Source organism: Mustela nigripes, chromosome 10, assembly GCF_022355385.1.
Source record: "Mustela nigripes isolate SB6536 chromosome 10, MUSNIG.SB6536, whole genome shotgun sequence".
NCBI classification, from domain to species: Eukaryota; Metazoa; Chordata; class Mammalia; order Carnivora; family Mustelidae; genus Mustela; species Mustela nigripes.
The window spans coordinates 1,723,190-1,745,700 of record NC_081566.1 but is presented as its reverse complement, the minus strand read 5'-3'; the positions used below and the strand labels follow the sequence as shown (position 1 = coordinate 1,745,700).

Genomic DNA, 22,511 nt, shown 5'->3' with positions numbered 1-22,511 from the left:
CTTTTTTTTTTTTTTTTAAAGATTTTATTTATTTTTTTGGCAGACAGAGATCACAAGTAGGCAGAGAGGCAGGCAGAGAGAGAGAGGAGGAAGCAGGCTCCCCACCAAGCAGAGAGCCCGATGCGGGGCTCGTTTCCAGGACCCTGAGATCATGACCTGAGCCGAAGGCAGAGGCTCTAACCCACTGAGCCAACCAAGCACCCTTGGGAATTTTTTTTATGTTGACACTATTTTATTTGACCCAATATATCCAAAATGTTATCATTTTAAATTAGGATCAGTATAAAGTTATTTGTGAGATAGTTTACATTCTTTCTCTTTATACTAAATCTCTGAAATTCAGCACACTTTACGCTGATAGTACACCTCATTCCATGTTCAGTAAGCGACAACCATCTCGGACATGTAGCTCTAGACTTTGAACTAATGGTGTCTGAAAGGGTAACAGAAGCCCCCCAGGAGGGCGACTTAAGTATTTAAGAGGTCAAATATAGAGATGGAGCACATGTACAAATGCTGCCCTACTTGGACTCTTGATTCATGAGAGGCCTTGAGATCCAAGAAAGCATTTCTAGAACATTCTTCAGAAGAGTATATTGTTATCATTTGCCAAATTCATGGCTGTTCACTTGTCAAAGTATTATTTTGAGAAAAGATGCATATATGGAGAAATTTTTTTTTCTTTTCAAAAATTTTTATTTAAATTCAATTAACACGTAATGTATTATTGGTTTCAGAGGTCAGCGATTCATCAGTCTTCTATAGAGAAAGAGTGTGCAGCTAACGCACGGGATGTAGGGATGTGAGCAGGTTCTACCTTGCCCTGTGCCTCTAGGAAGACCTGCAAGATACAAGCTCAGTCTTTCCCTCAGTGAGTTCTGTGGTTCTTCTGCATGATGACCATACCTTCCTCCACAGAGAAAGCCCTACAAAATACAAATTCAAGGTCGATCCCTAGCAGGAAGCATCAACAAAAAGAATGCAAGGAGTGGGGATGAGTAGATCAGGAGAAATACGCCACATACAAAAATACTAGGAGGTTTCAAAAGGCGATGGATGAGTGATGTCCAGTGGCGTGTAGGACATTCACTCTCTGTTTTCATGGAGACTCTTGTGGAAAAGGAAAATCATAGCAACTCTTAAGAGAAAAACAGGGGCTCCTGGGTGGCTCAGTTGGTTAAGCATCTGCCTTCGGCTCAGGTCATGATCCCAGGGTCCTGGGATCAAGCCCCGCATCAGGGAGCCTGCTTCTCTCTCCACCTCTGCCTGCCACTCTGCCTGCTCATGTGTGCGCTCGCTCTCTGACCAATAAATAAATAAAACCTTTAAAAAGAGAGAGAGAGAAAGAAAAACAACAAAACTGACTCCCATCCAGACTTCTTCCATCTCTCTGATAGAAATGACTTAGAACCAAAGACCCTGAGGAAAAAGAACGGAAAAATGAAAACATTATTTTATTAAATAATTTCATACTTCATAACACTAAGCTTCTCAGAGGCCATTCTCTGTATTTGACAATCGCAACTGGCTTACTTCCTAAAGACAAAACTTGTCCAAGGTTGAGATCTGGACTTCATTTTTAAATTGTATTCTATTTCATTTGGCTCTCCCTTCCCACCTGGTTTAATACAGATGTACTCAGATGACTCTGGTTGCTACTTAGAGTCCCCAAAACTTCGTCAATTGACGTCTGTCTTAGGATCGGAGTCAAGCCTTGCTCACCTCTCTAGCTTGGTGTGGTCCTTGATAGTTAATTGTCTCAATGTGCCTATTTACAAAAACGGATTAGCCATCCATCCTTGGGCAGAGATTGTTAGGAAGTTTCTTACATATAAAAGACATTGCCAGTGCTATAATGCTTAGAGGGGAGTGGTCAAAGACACATTGTATCTGTGTCCTGGCAGAGTGAATCATTTCTGTAATTTCTGTATTTACATTTTATATTTCTCTAAATGTATAGAAGTCATACAAAAGCAAGTCCTATACAAAAAATTAATAACTTGATCAGGTCATAGAGTTTATGAATTTATAGTCAAAAAGAGTAGTTGGGACTTAAGAGAGGCAGGATAGGGGGCTGTCATTAGTAGAAACAGAAAAGTTAATGCTTCACAATTGCCTCATGGAGCAAGGTAAATCAAGTAAATATGACAAATGCTAATATAGATATGTTAAATGCTTAATCCAGTGTAAGAATTTCTTTGGAGTACATAAACACTTTCGTCAAAGCCTCCTACCTTCTAGCTTCTTGTTCTCACCCATGATTTAGGAATCCCCGCCAGGTTACAGTGGTCTCCTAAAAAATACAAGCTCGTCAGCCTCTCTGTAGGTAAGGGACTGATTCTCAGCTCCATAATGTAGTATCTAAGGGCTATGAATCTGAAATTCAAAACCCAAGCCAAGGATGGGGGCTACGGTTGGAATCTCCCACCGAGCACATTAGCATTTCCCCAGTTACCGTGAGCGCAAAGAAGGAACGAAACTCAGCTTTTATTCTGTTTCCATTACTTCATCCATTCAGTGCTCCTCATGGCCTGGCATAGTGGAAATTTGTCCATTGCATTTAAGGAGAGTCTATACCCCACAGAGTAATTCACTGCATTGTCAGTTAAACAATCAATAGGTGGTTAAAGAAGCAATCAAGAATTCCTAAAGCCTCTTCACATCTTTCCCGTAGGCAGAGCTTTGACCTCTGTCCAGCTGAGAGGATTAGACCCCTGAACTCAGCCTTACCTGATTAGACCTGATTAGACCCCTGAACTCAGCAGGTTCCGGTGACGCCTTCCGGCTGAGCACAAATTGATTCTAAAGAATGACCAATTGCCCAGGCTTTCAGACGGCTTTCCCAGTTTCAACAGTGAAAATCCTGCACCCTGGGAAACTCCTCAGTACCACGTAGACCAGGATGGTTGGTGACCTACGTGGTTCCCTCCTTGGCTTAATCCCTTAGCAATCAATCCTTGTGTTTCTGAGCTAACTTTGCTCATCTCCAGGGTCTGTTGTTGGCTCTCGAGCACCAGTCATTGCCGTGAGCTGTGATTGCTTGTTTGCCCAGCACTCTGATGTCCGTGCTGCCAGGGCAGGAGGCACAGCAGGAGGGTGGTCTGTACCCCCAGAAACAATGGCTGATGCACAGCAGGTGCTCAGTACGTACCTGGTGAGTGAGTTGTTCATTACAGAGCGCTGACTGCCTGTTGTTCCCCGCTTCCCCCCTCAGATATCACAGTTTGCGCCCATGACCAGGTTAGTTGGCATCTCATCGGAATGAGTTCTGGCCCAGAGCTGTTCTCCATTCATTTCAACGGCCAGGTCTTGGAGCAGAATCATCATAAGATCTCGGCTATCACCCTTGTCAGTGCTACATCCACTACTGCAAACATGACTATGAGCCCAGAGGGAAAGTGGATCATATCTTCTCTCGTCCCAAGACATTTTCAAGGTAAGAAATTCTTCCAACAGTTTTGCTTGTGAGTATAGGATCTTTCCAGCCCCAGCACAAATCCCCTCATTCTCCTTTGCCTTTTCAAGCCACCCATGCTCCAGACATAGTGCCTTCGTCCTGAGAACAGAATCTCATTATTCTGCGCTTAGACTTTAACACATGAGTTGGAATAGAGGAAGTGGAGGAATTGACAAAGATTTCCTAAAATGAGGCAAAAGCTGAAAAAGGGTCTACTTCCTCAAAAGGAGAAAAAGGGAAGGAAGTAAATGCATACATAGAGTTATTCTTCTTTGGGCTATTTAGTATTCAGCTAAAGAAAAAAACCTAAGTGCTAGAACAAATCAAACATCTGTAAATTTATGGAAGCACTAAGTTACAGAAAGCGCAAAAGATTGAACATGGAAAAATTATCTTTTATAAGAAGGTGGACACAAAGCCTGGCACAAAGAGTAACCCACTGGATGTATGTTGAATAGAAAAAGCATAGTATTTAACTAGCTAAGGAGTGGACTTTAAGGAACATGGGTAAGTTTTGGTGGGAAAAAGAGTCAGCCCAGGTTGTTACATGGTATCTTGTAAACAAAATAACTAATTGTTCTATTACACATTGTTGCTTGAAAACTGTTGGGAATACCCCTGAAACAAATAATACATTATATGTTAATAATAAATAAATAATGTGTAAATAAATAATAAAAATAATAAATAAAACTTTTGGGAAGAGGGTCTGTGTCAACAGAGACCAAAATGTAAGTAAGTGATATCACTACAGGAAATAATTTTCTTACCAAAACAATGTATGTAAAAGCCAGACACATAAGAAAGAGACACTTCAGTGGGATCATTTTGTTTTCTGTTTGCACTGAGCAGTCAAAATTATATTCAAAGTCATGAAATTGTCACAATACCCTCGGTAGAGTCCCCCATAATAATAAAACAACAACAGCAAAACTATCATCATTGACATTAAGCAATATGTATATTAACTTGTTTAATTCTTAACAATAATTTTATATAGTATGTGCTTGCATTATCTCCATTCTACAAATAAAGGGACAGATGATGGGAAAAATGAGAACTCAACAAGACTTAAGTCATAAGATTTTAAGGATCTGGAAATTACATTTTTTTTCCTCTGAAAGAAATGAAATCTTTTCATGTTTTTTCTTTAACCCATCTTCTCTTTCCTTTGCTTTTAATTCTTACCCCTTTCTCTATGGTACTGAAAGAGCTGCAGACCAAAATGTCCAGAAGTTGTCTGAGCAGCACTTTTGCTGTAATTACTTAAATCTTCCACAAATTTATTTAAAAGATAGACATTTGGATTGGCCGTAATTTCTTCTCTCAAATCCTTTCATTGCCTTTGTATTCTAATTCAGCTGGGATGCAGGCTCACATTGACATTAAAAACTGTGCGAAGAAAACCAGGAATCCTAAGAAACTAACTCGTGACCAGAGGCGGCACATGAAGAGGTGGGAATACTTCATTGCTGCGGAGGAAGTCATCTGGGACTACGCACCTGTAATACCAGTGAATATGGACAAGTGAGTTCTGGGGTTCTTACCACTGTGTGAAGGTTCAGGGGTCTTAGAAGCATGGGGTGAAATGCCAGGAGTTGACTGCTCTCAGGGGTATGCATGCATTGGTTTCAGCTATTTTTGTCCAAATCAATCTGGAATTACTCTAAACTCCCCATGGGAACTCAGCAGCATGAGAGTAGGAACAGTAGTAGTAGTAGTAGTAACAATAATAGTAGTAGTAGTCGCAGCAGCAGCAACAGTAGTAGTAGTAACAGTAGTAACAGTAGTAGGAGGAGGGGGAGTAACAATAATAGTAGTAGTAGTAGCAGTAGCAGCAGCAGCAACAGCAGTAGTAGTAGTAGTAACAGTAGTAACAGTAGGAGGAGGAGTAGTAGCAGCAGCAGCAACAGTCTTACTAGCAATAGCGCTACCCACTTGTTGGATGCTTGCTATTGCCAAGCACCATGTGAAACATTTACTATGAGTTTTACTTTAACTCTCCAAGTTAGAAACAGCTTTTATTTTATTCTGTAGATTAGAAAAGATGTCAGAGAGAGTAAGAAATTTGGAAATTCAAATAACCTTAACACTTGAAAAATACTCAAGTTCACTCACAATAAGAGAAGTGCAAATTAAACTCCACTGAGACATGATTTTCCAGCTCGCAGACTCACAAAATCTGCTGACATAATCTCTTGGCTAGGCTGTAGGAGAAAGTGCTATCATACATTGTTGGTGGGACAATAATCTGATGCAGCCAGTCAAGAAGACGATTCGACAATAGGTATCGCCATTACAAACACACGTGCTCACAGTGATAAATGCGTGTGTCCTCGGACCCAGCAGTTGTACTCTGGGAATTTGCTATGTAGGTGTATCGTTCACATATGAAGTGATGTATGTACTGGATATTTACTGCTACACTGTGAGTAGTGGCAATGGTTTGAAAACAACCTGAAATGTCCTTCAGTAGGAAATGAGTTTAACAAATTATGACACATCCATATGATGGACTACTATGCATCTGTTTTCAAAAAAGGACGTAAGCACTCCCTATATACTAGTATAAAAAGTTCTCCAAGTTATGTTATTAGATTAAGAGGTCAAGAGAAGTAAAAATGGCAGAAGAGGAGGTCCCCTGCCCATATCCCTCCACAGCAAGAGTGATTTGACAGCTATCCACAAACAGAAGTACTTCTGTGACAGCTTTGGGATCCAGGTAGATTTGAGAAATTGCAAGACCTTCCTAACAGAAGCCAAGACCAAGGAAGGATATTTTGAGAAGGCACGTCATGCTTAGATGGTAGATTCACTGATGGTGCTCCCAGCTACAAACTTGGAAGCAACCTTGTCCCATTATGGACTCAGCTACTGCCCCACTTGACCTTGGTCTTGACACCAGCATCATTTGCCAAAGGACCCAGAAGTCACACCTGACCATGACCCTGAAGGGTGGCCTACAGAACTTGGATGGTGTATGTATCTTAAAGTGGCCCTGTAACCAGCTCCAGCCCTGGAATAGTCCTGCCAGCTCAGGGACTTTCAGGAAATCCCATCCATCCATGCCCCAGGAGGCTGGTCTGCAGACCTCGGTCCCACTGCAAATCTTGAAGCATCACTGTAACCCCGCTCCAGCTCTCCCAACTGCGGTCTTGCCCACCAAGGGATATACCCAATGACCTGATGGGAACCTTCTCAAGGACCAGATGGGAGCCACACCCATCAAAAAACCTAATAACAGCACTGCCATTTCCAGACTCCACTATAAACCTTGAAATAAGCCACTACCCCAGCACTAGCTCTACTGACCAAGGTCCTAGAGACAGTTGTATCTGCCCAGAGACTTGACAGGATCCATGCCCGCCTGACCCCCTGGTAAAAGGCCCACTAACCACAGATGCCACTCTAGGTTCAGAAGCAGCCACATGACCTGGTTCCAGCTTCACTCAGCTGTGATCACAGAGGCAATCCCAGCAGCCCAGAGACTTGACAGGAGAAGGTCTTTACCTGACAAAATCAGTCAGTAAAGACCAGAAGAAGGTGTTTACTCCTTCAAATGTACATGAATACAAGGCTACACGAATCACAAAAAATCAGGCAAAAATGACACCATGAAAGGAAACTAATAAAGCTCAAATAACCAATGTGAAAGAAATTGAGATCTACAAATTGACAAAAATTCAAAAACAATTATCTTAAGTGAGGGACAAGAGGACAGGTAGGCAAAGAAATGAAATCAGGGGGACGCCTGGGTGGCTCAGTGGGTTAAAGCCTCTGCCTTCAGCTCAGGTCATGATCCCAGAGTCCTGGGATCGAGTCCTGCATCGGGCTCTCTGCTCAGCGGGGAGCCTGCTTCCTCCTCTCTCTGACTGCTTCTCTGCCTACTTGTGGTCTCTGTCTGTCAAATAAATAAATAAAATCTTTAAAAAAAAAAGAAAGAAAGAAATGAAATCAGGAAAACAATGCATGAATAAAATAAGTGTAACAAATAAATAAAAACCATAAAAAATAACCAGAGAACCTGGAACTGAAGGATATAATGACAGAATTTTAAAAATTCAGTAGAGAACTTCAGTAGCAGACTTGATCATGCAGAAGAAAGATTCAGCAAACTCAAAAATAGGTAATTTAAAATTATTCAGTTATAACGACAAAAAACGAGGTGGAGAATGGAAAAGAATAAAGCAAGCTCACATGACTTATATTTACCGTCCAATATATGCATTATGAGAGTCCCAAAAGGAGAATTAATGAAGGGGTAGAAAGCTTATACAAAGATAATGACTACAAATGGGATTCTTGATCTTGGAGTTGTGAGTTCAAGCCTCACATTGGGTGCAGAGATTGTTAAAAATAAAATCTTAAAAAAATAATAAATTTTTTTTAAATCAGCAAAGAATCTAAATTGACATTTTTCCAAAGAAGACATACAATTGGAAAATAGATATGTGAAAAGGTGTTCAACATCACTAGTTGTTAGGGAAATACAAATCATATCCACAATGAGATTATCACCTCACACCTGTGAGGAAGGCTACTACAAAAAAATGGTAACCAGGGTTGGTGAGGGTGTGAAGAAAATGGAACTTTGTACAGTGTTGGTAAGAATATAAATTGGTATGACCATTATGGAAAATAGTGAGAAGGCTCCTCCAAAAATTAAAAATAGAAGTACTGTATGATCCAGCAATTCCACTTCTGAATTATATCCAAGGGAAATGAAGTCAATATCTTAAAGAGGTATCTGCATTCCATGTCCACGGCAGCATTATTCACAATGGCTAAGATATGGAAACAACCTGAGCATCTGTTGATGGATGGATGGATAAAGAAAATATTACACACATGCAGGAATATTACTCAGTCTTAAAAAAGAAGAAAGCCTGCCATTCAAGACAATGTGGATGAACCTGTAGAAGATCGTGCTAAGACACGTTCCAGACACAAAATGACAAATGCTGCGTGAGGTGATGAAAGTGTTAATTAGCGTAACTGTGTTTATCACATATACACATACATAAATCATCATGTTATACTTCTCAAATATATACAGCTGTCAAAATCACCTCAATGAGGCTGGGGAAATGCAAAAAAAAAAAAAAAAGTCAAGTTTCCTTTTCTTAAAGGGATGAGGGTATAAGAATATTTATATTTGCAAGTCACATTTCCATATTTATGCATAAAAATGCTCTGGAATGATACATATGAAATTAATGCAAGTGAATATCTAGAAAATACAGGGATGGTCAGGGAGGTGGGGTTGATGGGAAAAATACGTGAGTGAGAGCTTTCTTCTGTAATCAAAATCATGTGAATGTATTTGCTATTCAAAAAATTTGACTGAGAAAAAGAGCAAAAAAGGAACTTGCTCAAGATTATATAATACTATTTGATGGAACTGAGTAAGATTCCAGGGCTCTGGCAATAGTGTGTGCCTTTTATTGTGCAGAATATATGCAGAAAATGAGTAAATTCTATCACAGAACTTCTGTTTTTGCAAACTAAGGCAATAAAGAGGACCAAAAGGAAAAGTGGTTCCTGTTGCAGACCCAAGTCTTGTATCGAGTTGCTACAGAAGACGAGTGGAGATGGTTGCTCTTTAGTTGGCACTTGGATTGGATGGCTGATAGGAGGGTGAGCCCAACAGCACAGAACTCTGACTAATGAAGATAGTCAAAGCTTCCAGGTGTGGGGCATAACTTTTAGAGATCAAGAAATATCCGGGAAGTCAATAAAGTTACCATAAATTAAGTCATAACAAAGACTTGAGAAAAAATCACAGTACATCCTCTCCTTTCTTTTGGATAGACATTTTCCCAGAGACGTCTAAGGTCTTTATAGTGACCAGAGTGACAGGAGGTTCTAAGTAGCTGTTTCTAACCAGGCCTGCAACTTTGTCAGTGTTGCAGGAGACAAAGGTTTCTGGTTTTCCAGCTAAAGAGCAGATATTGGGACTTTGCAAACCACATTATGAATTTATTTTTAGAAAACTAGCATTTTTAGCTAATCCAAGAACAGAACTTCTAAACACAAGGAGTTTCAAAATCGTAAGGGGTCTTTACTTGAGCAGATGGTTTAATTTTTCTAAAAATTCATTTCACTTTAAGAAAATACAGATCTCTGCATTTGGATAATTTCTCAAACCAAATTGGAAAACATTATAAGAAGGTTGTCTACAAACAGTATCAAGATGAATCTTTCACTAAACGTATGGAGAATGATAATATCAAAGAAGATGGGATCTTGGGCCCGATTATCAGAGCCCAGGTCAGAGACACACTCAAAGTAAGTAACAGAAAAATAGAACCGTGGGAGAAATTAAATAGAAAAGACAGTTTATAAGCACTGGTTCTTTGTAGTAAAAAGAAAAATATGTCCATGTAGTTTTTAATTCAAATGCAACTTTAGTTTCTATGTAGTATTTGCTCTGATTTATAGCCTACCTCATAATACAAAGAATCTGCGACAATTTACCAAATTATAAAGGAATAAAACAAAGAGCCAATGTAATTGAGGTGAAGTGTGATATGGGGACAAAGAAAATATAGCCATGGGTAAGTATACACATGCCATGTGCTGCTTTTTTTTTTTTTTAATATTTCTCACTTAATCTTTTTTTAAATTCTTTTATTAACATAGGATGTATTATTTGTTTCAGGGGTACAGGTCTGTGATTTGTCAGTCTTATACAATTCACAGCACACCGTATGCTTCTATAAGGGTTCCTACAAGTTTCGTCCAAAGTTTTCTAGCATCCAAGTAAAATATGTCAGGGCAAGATTCACAAAAGTCATAAACAAACATAATTCCCCTTGATACTGAGACCAGTTTCCCCCATGGATCCTTAAAAAGAGGATGCTGTATAATACAGCGGGTAGAGTCTGTGATAGCATCCCTACAACTGGTTTAATAAATAAGTTGCTGGGGCCCCTGGGTGGCTCAGTCGGTTGAGCATCCAACTCTAGACTTTGTCTCAGGTCCTGATCTCAGGGTCCTGAGATGGAGACTTGCCTCTAGCTACATGCTCGGCTGGGGGGTCTGCTCGAGATCCTCTCTCCCCCTCTGCCCCTCCTGCACCACATGTCCACTCTCTCTCTCTCTCTGAAATGCATAAATAAATCTTAAGTAAATGAATGAGTGAATCAGTCACATAGCTTTGTAAAATAAATGTTTGTCATTATAGCTGAGAACAGAACAGTAAATCCAATTGAGTATAAACAAGTCACCATTGTGCTCTTGGTATGTAGTTCTCCCTTGGCTGGTCTCTGATGGGGATAAATTTAGACATGACTCAAGAGCACCGAGTGTTCTTCAGACAGCTCTCTTTAAAAATGTGCCCCATCATCGTGCTTTTGGTAGGAGCTGGGCAGCAAAGACTGCAGACTGCAAACGTTGGCAAGATTCTAGAACGCAGGTCGTCTGCAGAGTAAGGGGGATCCAAATGCTTAGGCAGTCAACCAATGGAAGGCGAGAGAAGGTCCTCGCTTGAAGATTAAGGAGCATGGCTGGGGCCCCTGAGTAGACCCTGCCCCTCCCCTCACCCCTTTGCCCGCACACAGGGCATTTTTGCTCAGTTACATTCCCTACAGACGAGAGCGCGGCCCTTCTCTGTGCTTCTCCCCCTTCCCTCATTTCTGAGCTCGCCCATCCTTTTTACGTGCTCTCTAGCGGTGTGACTCTGCCTCGCCATCTGTGTGCCATCTGTGTGCCCCTCAGAAAGGGACACCGAGGACAGTGTCCCAGGGGATCTGCCAGGTGGAGGGCATCGCGGTCTAAAGAGAAGGAACAGAGCTGAAGGCGCACGTGGTCGAACCCAGGGAGGGGCAGGGGCCTGGGGTCGGACTGGGAAGGGCGCTGGGCTGTGGGAAGGCCACTCGGAAGGGCAGACTTCTCTCTCCGGTTGCCCCTCCCCGCGGGGTGGAGCGGCCTGGAAGGTTCGCGGCCACAGGAGAGGTTGCGGCCCAGGCAAGCGCACAGGCTCCCGCGCGGCCGGGGGCGCCGGCGCCGAGTCGGTTCTCGCGACCCGACCGAGGCCCGGAGTCATGGGTCTGGGTTGCCTTCCAGATCGTGTTCAAGAACATGGCCAGCCGCGTCTACAGCATCTATCCGCACGGAGTGACCTTCTCTCCGCACGAAGACGACGCCAACGCGTCGCTGGCTTCAGGTGCGGACGGGGTCGGCCCAGGGCAGCCGCGCCTCTGCCCGCCCGCTGTGCCCTGCCCTGCCCGGCTCGGCGACACGGCCCCAGCGGCCCGGTGGCGGTCGCTCCCGCGCGGTGCCCCCCGCCCTGTCACCTGCTGGTGCCCGGGGCCGCCACCCGCGGCGCGATCGCGGCCTCTCCGGGGCGTCGGGCCTCTCCGGGCTCGCGAGGGCGGGTGGGTTCCGGCCAGAGCTCCGGCTCGCGGCCCCGCGCCATCCTCCGGAACGGAACGGTCCGCCTGTCTCCCTCCAGACAACACGACCATGGTCAGGGCCGTCCGACCCGGGGAGACGCACACGTACAAGTGGAACATCCTGGAGTCCGACGAGCCCACAGAGCACGACGCGCAGTGCCTGACGAGGCCCTATTACAGCCACGTGGACGTCACCAGGGACATCGCGTCCGGCCTCATCGGCCTCCTGCTCATTTGCAAGAGCCGCTCCCTGGACAAACGAGGCATCCAGGTACCCCGTCCGCGGACGGGCCCTGCAGAAACCCCAGAGCTTGGTGGGCTGGAGCAGATCCGGTCTCCGGGCTCAGTGACCGGGCTTCGCCTTCTAGAGAACAGAATACTATGTGGCCCTCTCTAACGCCAGTGGGACAACATGTATTCCTTTGTTGTTTGTTTGTTCGTTTGTTTGTTCGTTTCTGTTTTTGCTTGTCTACTTTCATGTAGATTCTCACTCTAGAGGGCAGTTCTGCAACGTGACACCATATTTTGTTGTAGTTTGAAATTCCAAGTCTTCTGTATGTCATCAGCAAGCCACTTAGCTCTCTTAATTTCTTCCTTTTATTAAATGGGTAATACCCTCCTAAAAAAATTTTTACAGGGTTGTTTTGGGGCTCAGCGAGATGCCACCTGGTAAAAGTGTAAAGCACTCTGCCAATCCTTGTTCTCTTTAGAGACCTGGATCGGGGAGAAATAAGAGGGAGAATACTTTGGAGACATAAAATCTGGTGAAGTTGGACCCAGACAATGGTCCATCTCTAGTGATACTAAATTATAGACACAAAAGTGAACAAAGACACGGATCTTCATTGGAAAATAATAGTCCCATGCTATTAACTTAAAATTCTGATCAGGCTAAGCTATAATCAAAGAAGTTCATCCTAAAGCATACACAATAAATAAATGTCTGGAAAAATCAGAAATGGACCTTTGGAAGACCTTAATTTATTGAGCGAGGAAAGGAAACAGGAAGGGAGAGGTAGAAAGCGTTCCTATTGCAACCTTCTGTTTTCTCCTTGCAACTATGTGGAGCATGTCTAGTCAGTCATCCGGGTGGACAGGTGTCCACTCACAGAGATAAAACAGAATTATAACTGCCATGAGGAGATAGAATTTTTCTATTAGGATGTTTTAGTCTCTGAATTTTCTGATCTGCTCTGTTTGTCTTTGCATATTACCTTTGGCTCTAACAAAGGCTTTGTACAAAATGGGCTGTCATAAATGCCAGACTTTGGGGCTGCGGTGGCCCCAAGACTGTGCCTCTTTGGTTTTGGAGAACTCAGTGCTGTGGGTCCTCTGCTGGGACGTTGATCACCGAGCAGGGCACGTTTCCCCTCCAGAGGGCAGCAGACATCGAGCAGCAGGCCGTGTTTGCGGTGTTTGATGAGAACAAGAGCTGGTACATTGAGGACAACATCAACAAGTTCTGTGAAAATCCCGACAAGGTGAAACGGGACGACCCCAAGTTTTACGAATCAAACATCATGAGCAGTAAGTCCTGTCACTACTTTTGTCCATCAGTTTTTCCCTCCCATGCTTGAAGGATGACTGTGCATGAAGGCAGAGGCACGGGTTAGAATTCAATCGCCACCCAGACATTTGGGGACGAAGTTACTGGGGAATACTAGAGCAGCCGTCCTATGACCAGAGGCTAAAAGCTGTTTGTTCTTAGGAAGTCTTCTTGGCCTCAAGCTCCAAATGTGCATGTGCATTTACACACATGCTCTGGGCTCCTCCACTCTGGAGGAACAGGGTGAGAGCGGGGTGTTGAGGAAGGGGCTCCAGGCCTTTGTCAGTGGTATGTGGGGTTTTAGACTGCGTACAAGCTGAACGGGCTCCATGGCCGGAGCAAAAACAAGGTAAGTAGTCTGAAACTAGGTGGTCGCATTAAATGGAGGCAAAATGCAGATGGGGAGCCAGAGTCTTAAAAAGCCAATTCACGAAGAGGTTTGAAGTGAGAGGTAGGAAGTTCAGAACAGAAGAAATTCCCTGAGCCAAAGTTCTGGCATTTGCTGTGGTTTTCAGTGCTGGCGCCTAAAGCCACTGCTGTGAGAAGTCTGAGAGAAATGGCACTGAGCCTGCTAAAAGCAAACTTTGCCACGGGGGTCAAGGTTCCCACCACTGTTCCTCAGAGTCAAGAGCCATTATGATCACTTTCTCTGATATGAATGATGGAATTCTCAGAACAGGCAGGTGTCCTGAAAATAATTCCAAACAGGGAGTTACTCAGCTTTCTTTGCATAATTTCATTTTGGGCAGTGAATCTGTCATAGTTTTAGGCTAATGTTATCCATTAGAAATTCTGCATGAGCCACAAATATAATTTTAAAATTTCTAGTAACCATATGAAAACTTAAAGTGAACTATATCCCAAATATTATCATTTCAACATATAATCGATATAAAAATGGATGAGATTGGCTTTCTTTATTTCGCACTAGGTCTCTGAAATCTGGTGTGTATTTTATACTTACAGCACATTTCAATCCAGATTTTCCACATTTCAACTGCTCAATAGCCACTTGTAGTCAGCGCCCACTGTATCAGACAGGACAGCTATAGACCATTTAGAAGAGCCTCCCAAATGAAATACAAACTAAAAACATATTATGTCATTAAGTGCTCCCTGGTGCCAGGCATCACTTTAGTATCTGGGCCAGAGTGGTGGCACAGGCAGAGGTGGGCCCTGTGATTTAGCACCATGCTTAGAACCTAAGTAAATAAAGATACTGCCTTTGAAAAATAATAAAAATGTGTGAACTTAATACTTGATTGAAAACTATAGATTATCTCAATGTTAATAGGATGTAATTAAAGCTGCAAAATGTGCTAAATCTGCCTGCCTGTGAGGGACACTATCTCTTACTCACTAATCAATGTGTCAAGGTGAATTGCTTATATTATGCTTCCCTTCCAGGAAGACTCATTCTAGATATTATTGTAAGTTGAGGTTTAGACCATCTTTAAAAGTTGAGTGTGGAAAACAGAATTTGATACACACTTGACCAATGAATGAGTAAGTCAATGGGAATGAAAGGCTTTATCTTTCTCCTGATACTTCTCCCTTGGCTAACGTAGGGAAAATAAGTTCTCATTTGGGAAGTCTGAGTTTGATGTAGTCACATGTTAGACAGGCTGGTGATGCTTATCGTAATCACTGCTTTGCTACAACCAAGTTAATATTGGGACATTAATCAAGGGTATCATTCAACACATGACCTTTTATTGGCGGAGGCTTCATGTTAATGGATTTTCCTCCTTCAGCGATCAATGGCTATGTCCCTGAGAGTATACCCACACTCGGATTCTGCTATGATGACACCGTCCAGTGGCACTTCTGCAGTGTAGGAACCCAGGATGACATTTTGACCATTCACTTCACTGGGCACTCATTCATCTATGGAAAGAGACATGAGGACACCTTGACCCTCTTCCCTATGCGTGGGGAATCTGTGACGGTCACCATGGATAATGTTGGTAAGAGCCTGGACACTCAGAGAGGAACCTCTGATCTATTAAGGTCTGCTACAGCTTCCCAAGCTACCATAGTTCCTCAGTTTATCTTTCTGATCCCATACAGACTTTCCTTTCAGTACTTTTCATGATTTCTCTTTGGGGAATTAATTACTTAAATGGACCCAGTCCCTTCATGTGGGCTCCATTCATCCTTCTCTGTGCTACGTGAGAAGGAAAGACGCAACAGCAAAAAGATAAGGCTTGACTTTGAGGAGGAGGCATGAACATTCAGCCACAAAAGAGTGTTCTTTGATCAAAATGGCCTTTTCCATTTCTAGGGCTAGCCACACCACTGTGGGTTAGTTAGTAATCAGATACAATACCTCGGAGGGTGGGGTTTGGAGCTCCTCGGATGTGCTCGGGGACTCAGTGTCTGTGTAACCTTGGACAAGTTCCTTGACCTCACCGAGCTTCCCGTATTCATCTCCAAAACACAATCACACTTTACAGGGTTGCTTTGACCGTGAATTGTCATATGTACCAAATGCCTAGCGCTCAGCAGACACTCAACAAGTGTAACTGTTAGAGACGCCCCGGCACATAATAATGCCATTTCAAAGAGATTCAAAATTGCCTTCGAACCACCTGAGTCATTCATTGCTTAGAAATACATCTTACATCATCCACCCCATCAGTCCCAATTTTCAAACGAGATGTGCAACCAACAAGATGTTTATGATAGCTAAAGCCTACTTTATTTTTAACTTTTTCCTTTTTAAATATATTCTAAAACAGTGACTCTTAAACTATCTGTGCTAAGCGTTTTCTCCCTCACTGACCAGCACTTTCAGTCTGTATTGTTTTATGAGATAAAGGCACTGATCACATATCACATTGGGTGCACAGCAATGTCAGTTTGCTGAACAGTTTCCTAAACACCTTACACCTAACTTCTCTCCTTATGTGACTACAGGTAATCAACAGTTCTCAGGTCAGTGGTGACCCACAGACCACACTTGTCAACCCCCACCTGAAGTTTGTTGAAAATTGTCTGCCAATGGGTCCTAGGGTTTTTGTATCTTTTTCTGGGCTTAGAGCTGTTTTCTCTGTCTCTCTTCTATAGGAACTTGGATGTTAACGACAATAAATTCCAATCCAAGAAACAAAAACCTAAGGTTGAGATTCAGGGATGTTAAATGTATCCGGGATGATTACGAAGACTCGTATGAGATTATCTACGGACCTCCCGCATCTACAGCCATGACTACACGGAAAATGCGTGATTCTTCAGAAAACATGGGTGAAGAGGTTGATGATGACGATGATTACCAGAACAGCCTGGCTTCATGGCTGGGAATTAGGTCATTCAGAAATTCATCACTTAATCAGGAGGAAGAGGAGTTTAATCTTACTGCCCTAGCTCTGGAGAACAATTCTGAATTCATTCCTCCTGATACAGCTCTTAGTTCAAATTCTTCTTCCATAAGTAACATTAGCAGGTTTACTGTCTATAACTTTGCAAAACCTCAGAAAACTCTTCCTCACCCAGCAGCCACCATGGCTGGCCGCTCTCTGGGACACATTGGCTTAGACAAGAACTCAGCTCTCAACCGTTCGACAGCAGAACATTCCAGCCCTTATTCTGAAGACTCTGTAGAGGATCCTCTACAGCCAGACATCACAGAGATAAGCCTACTTCCATTTGATGCAGAAGGATTCAGGGATCAAGAACATGCTAAGCATAAGGGATCCAAGAAAGGAAGCAAGCACACAGCAAAGTATAGGTTCTCCCAAGTGGAATTTTCAGCACAAAAAACTGGGAGATACTTAAGCCAAGGCAATTCGTCTCCTTCCAGAATGGGATCCTGGGAAGACCTTCCCAGTGATCCGTTACTCTTAAAACAAAAGAATCCATCCAAGGTTGTGAATGGGAAGTGGCATGTGGTGTCTGAGAAAGGTAGTTATGAAATCGTTCCAGATGCTGATGAAGACATGGCTGTTGATAAGCTGCTGGACAGCCCCCGGAATGCCTCAAGGACTTGGGGAGAAAACATCCCTCTCATAAAAAAGCACAGAAAGCAGAGTGGCCACCCCAGATTTTCTGGAATTAGAAATAAATCTCTCCAAGTAAAACAGGACAGAGGAAACAGTGGATTGAAGAAAATCCCTTTTTTCATTAAAACACGAAAAAAGAAAAAAGAAGTGAAGTTTGCACACCATATTCCTCTATCTCCAAGGGGCTTCCACCCTCTAAGAGGAAAGACCAATACCACATTTTCAGACAGGAGACTTGATCATTCGTTGTTACCCCATAAATCTGATGAAACATCTTTTCCCACAGACCTCAATCAGACATTCCCCTCTGTGAATCTGAGCCTGTTAGCCTCACTTCCTGACCATAATCACAATGCCCCAAATGACACCAGTCAGATGAGCTCCCCTTTAGATCTTTATCAGGCAATACCCCCAGAAGAATACTATCAGGCATTTCCTATTGGACAGTCCGATCAAGTACACTCCACTACAGACTCTAGCCATACATCTCCTCCAGAGTCTGGCCAGATGCTCGACTATGACCTAAGAAAAAAGCCGTTCCCTACTGACATTGATCAAGTGTTCCCTTCTTTGGAACCTGAAGCCTGGCAGGCAACTCTCTCTGCAGATCTCAGTCAACTAACCATTTCCCCGGATCTTGACCATACAACCTTTTCTCCAGACCTCAGCCAGACAACCCTGTCCCCAGACCTCAGCAAGACAACCCTTTCCTCAGACTTTGACCATACAGCCTTTTCTCCAGACCTCATCCAGACAACCTTTTCTCCAGACCTCAGCCAGACAAACCTGTCCCCAGACCTCAGCAAGACAACCCTGTCCCCGGACCTCAGCAAGACAACCCTTTCCCCAGACTTCGATCATACAACCTTTTCTCCAGAGCTCATCCAGACAACATTTTCTCCAGACCTTGACCAGGCAACATTTTCTCCAGACCTCAGCCAGACAACACTTTACCCAGACCTTGACCAGACCAGCTTTTCTTCAGACCTCAGCCACACAACACTTTCCCCAGACCTCAGTCAGACACCCTTTTCTCCAGACCTTGACCAGGAGACTCTCTCATCAGACATCAGCCAGACAACCCTTTTTCCAGACCTCGATCAGATGCTCCTTTACCCAGACCTCAACCAGGCAACTCTCTCTCCAAACATTAGTCAAACAGCCCTTCCTCCTGATCTAGATACATCACTTCCTCCAGACCTTAATCAGACATCCTACACCTCTGAATCTACTCAGTCATTGCTTCCTCCAGAATTTGGTCAGATTTCCTCTCATCCAGACATTGGTCAGGTGCCATCTCCTACCCTAAATAACACTCTTATGCCAAGAGAACTTAACCCACCAGTCGTAATAGGCCTCAGTGCAAATGATGGAGATTATATTGAGATTATTCCAAGGCAGAAGGAAGAGAGCAGTGAAGAATACACTGCTGAAATTGATTTTGTGGCCTATGATGACCCTTACCAAACTGATACTAGGACAGACATCAACTCCTCCAGAAATCCTGACAGCATTGCAGCGTGGTACCTCCGCAGCAACAGTGGAAACAGAAAATATTATTACATTGCTGCTGAAGAAATATCCTGGGATTATTCAAAATTTGCTCAAAGGTTTGGCCAAATTTTCTCCTTTTATACTCTCATGTTTCCACTACTGCTAAAAAGATTGCTACAGTCCAAGGAAAAAATTCTGGGCAAATTATACTAAGTATAATTTTGGTCCCCTATTACAACTTGTCCTATGCAATTTCCTTTGTCAATTCCAAGATTAGCTCTCTACATTTGGTGACATTTGGACAATGCAAGAACAATCACTATAAGAATCTATGATAATCGATAGTTAAGGAAGCCCCTCCTCTCTCTTCCGCTCTCACCACACGTGTTCCTACCATGTTTCCTTGCCTGAGTGCAGAATCCAACCTATCCATAGCTATCTGCTAATCAACATGATTTCATTGAAGTTGGCTTCACATCCAAATTTGTGATGTAGAAATCTCCTTTTGCATTTGGTTACCAAAAAATACGTTAAAATTGTTTACTGATCAATATAAAGTATACAGCATCTTGGTGACATTTGATTCAAATTACATGAGATTCCAGTAGCAGAGGCCAAGGATACAAGCCAGTTTAGAAACAAAAAGTAAGTTTATATCTTCAACTGAGGCAGTCATTCAGTGATGATGTACCTTAATTTAATCTGGGGCTTTAATTTGGCGCATAGAATCACTCCTCCAATAACTCTTTAATGAGTGCTTATTCTCTCCTAAGCATTGTGCTAAGTGCTGAGACTCTAAAAGAGAATAATATAAACATACACGACTCCTGCCCTCATAGAACTTGTGTCTAGTTGGGCAGGTGGATATGAATTAAATACTCCCATAAATAAGTGTAAAATATAACCAGCTAAAGACCAAGAAGGAAAGGAAGATACATGCTGATATGAGACTTGAGGAATCTGACCCCAAGGAAGTGGTATTTGAGCTGAGATTGGAAGATGAGTAGAAGTAAACTAGGTAGGAAGTAGAAAGAGGAGAACATTCTAGACAGAAAGAAGGGCATGATGAGGACCTGTGGAAGCAGGAAGCCCTGAAACCTGTAGTTGGAGCTCAGGAAGAAGGTGAGTGGTAAGAAAGCGTTTGGCTAGCTCTGCAAAGGCCAGATGCCGCTAAGTTTTATAGGCCATGGGAAGAATTTTGGTGTTTATCCAAAGAGCAAAACTAAAACTTGACATTGAAAATTTGAACTTGAAATGAAAGTTAAAACTTCAGAAGTTTGAAGCCATTCCTGGTTTCCTAGAATATATGAGCTCCTTTCCTGGACTCTACTACTTTCATTTTTTAAATGAAGATGTTACACTGAATGGCCCCCAACATACTCTTCATATTTAAACTTTCAGGATTCTAGTCACTCTTCAACCACGGAGTTGGAGGAGTTCATGCAGTTTTGCAAGTGGCCTAACTACAACAGAGAGTTTCTAAGGGATCCATAGACATTTCTGAGAGTTTTCAGTTCAATTCCACTTAAGGATAAACACCATAATGAGGTGGACTCTGTATTCTGGGATGACAATATAGAGAAAGAAGAGAGGAGGGACAAGGGGCAAGGCTTAGCTGCAGATTCTCAGGGACACAGCATGGTGACCATGCTTGAACAGTCTAAATATAGTACAATATAGCTTTTCCAAAAGCTAATGGGTACAGTAAAAGCCAAAAGCCAAAGGATAATCAGAGTAAGCAAGCACAGTGCATGGTATGGCTTACAGAAGTTATTTCATTAATCTGGTGCTGGCATTTCCATATTAGAACTCAGTTAGTTTAAAACACATTTTTGGCGCACCTGGGTGGCTCAGTTGATTAAGCTTCCAACTCTTGATTTCAGCTCAGGTCATGTTCTCAGGGTTGTGAGATTGAGCCCCACATTGGGCTCCATGTTGGACATGGAGCCTGCTTAAGATTCTCTCTCTCCTTCTCCCTCTGCTCTTCCTACCCCCCCCCAATAAGAATAAAACATATTTTCCCATGACTTTCTATTTAAATGTAGCACCCATTGCTATGTGAGAATAAATAGTTTATCTAGGGATTTCGAAAAGAGGCTCTGAAGGAGTAAGATTTAGGGCCTTTCCAAAGTGGAAAGGGATAGAACCAGTTCCTTCAAAATTCTATATACCATTCCAGACATGCAAGCCAAGTGTATGGTAATCAGAGCTGCTTTGCTTGCCCCCAAGTGCTCTGTAAAACTCTGTTACGCTTGAGGTCTGGAAGGATGGGGTCGGTAGGGTAAGAAGTGGGAAGGAAGACAGAATGGGATCCTCTATTGGCGGCTCACAGTGCGTGACGGACGTGGTGCATGACGGAGGAGTTTTGGCCTGTTTCCACAGGCCTGGGGCGTGGAGGAGTCAGTGAGAGAATACGATGTGCTCTGGCCACAGACTGAACTAGTGAACTGCACAAGGAATAACAGGATTTTTAAAAAGGAAATGAGAGAAAAATGGCTACTTTCAGAGTATAAAACTCCCAGCCACCTAGTGACCTTCACAGGGGTGACCGTTGACACCTGACAGCCCCAAGCCCTGGCTGCTTCTGATACTGAAATCTGCTAGGTGACTATGTGGTTATATTTGTTCATTCACTGATATGTTACATAAAAATCTATCAAGTCCCTACTGTGTGCTGGATAACTTGTTAGATACTAGAAATGAAAGAGTGAGCAGATTAGGCATGATTCCTGACTTCATGGTGTTTTCACTCTAGTATTAGAGTCAGATTCTAATAGATAATCTCACAAGTAAATGACATATTTAAAAAAAAACAAAGAAACAAATAAATAAGATAATTTACTATATGTACACTAGAGAAATTTAAGAGTACTCCAGGAATATACTGTATATGCTATAGCAATACTATAGAAACTTATGGAATCATATAGACAGATTTGACCTATAAAGTTTTATAGGAAGATTTACCTAAGAAATGATATGTGAGCGGGGATCTGAAAGATATTTATTGGCTTAAGTTTTTACTCATTTATATTCTCATTCATTTGTTCCTCGAGTACTAATTAAATAGCCATGCTAGATACTATACTCAGAAACAGGGATAATTCCCCCAGTTCTTTGAATGGCCTTTCATTTGTTCCTTTAAACAAATACTGTTCTTATTATTATTTCAGTGAAGACATGGATGATGATCCAGAGAACACCATATACAAGAAAGTCGTCTTTCGGAAGTACCTTGATAGCACTTTTACCAAACGTGATCCTTTGGGGGAGTATGAAGAGCATCTCGGCATTCTTGGTCCTATTATTAGAGCTGAAGTGGATGATGTCATCCAAGTAAGTCATCTCATGAGCATTGCTAAGATCATCACAGAAATTTCCACAAGCACCAAAGGCTTTGTAACAGTGGAAGGGGCAGGAGGGCTATAGGTAATTTATTTTCCAAAGTTAACAAATAATTACACTTCTTTTCAGAGACTGTTTGCCAAGTGATTTGATAATCTTAAAAAAAATGATCTAAAAAAAAAAAAAAAAAAAAGGAAAGAAAAAAAATGATCTCGTGATTTTATTTCTTCCTCTGCGGATCTCCTGTTTCTTCCATAAGGGCCAATTCTGTT

General features: G+C 42.5%; 1 protein-coding gene across 1 annotated transcript in view; it reads left to right on the top strand.

The window, feature by feature from the left end:
* Window positions 1–22,511, top strand: part of F5 (coagulation factor V) — a 68,949-nt gene that overhangs the window by 26,922 nt on the left and 19,516 nt on the right. The window contains exons 6-14 of the mRNA XM_059412408.1: window positions 3,215–3,436; window positions 4,819–4,984; window positions 9,568–9,745; window positions 11,525–11,624; window positions 11,913–12,124; window positions 13,230–13,380; window positions 15,154–15,366; window positions 16,469–19,010; window positions 22,068–22,230. Coding sequence (XP_059268391.1) covers window positions 3,215–3,436; window positions 4,819–4,984; window positions 9,568–9,745; window positions 11,525–11,624; window positions 11,913–12,124; window positions 13,230–13,380; window positions 15,154–15,366; window positions 16,469–19,010; window positions 22,068–22,230 — 3,947 coding nt within the window. The remainder of the gene's footprint in view (window positions 1–3,214; window positions 3,437–4,818; window positions 4,985–9,567; window positions 9,746–11,524; window positions 11,625–11,912; window positions 12,125–13,229; window positions 13,381–15,153; window positions 15,367–16,468; window positions 19,011–22,067; window positions 22,231–22,511) is intronic.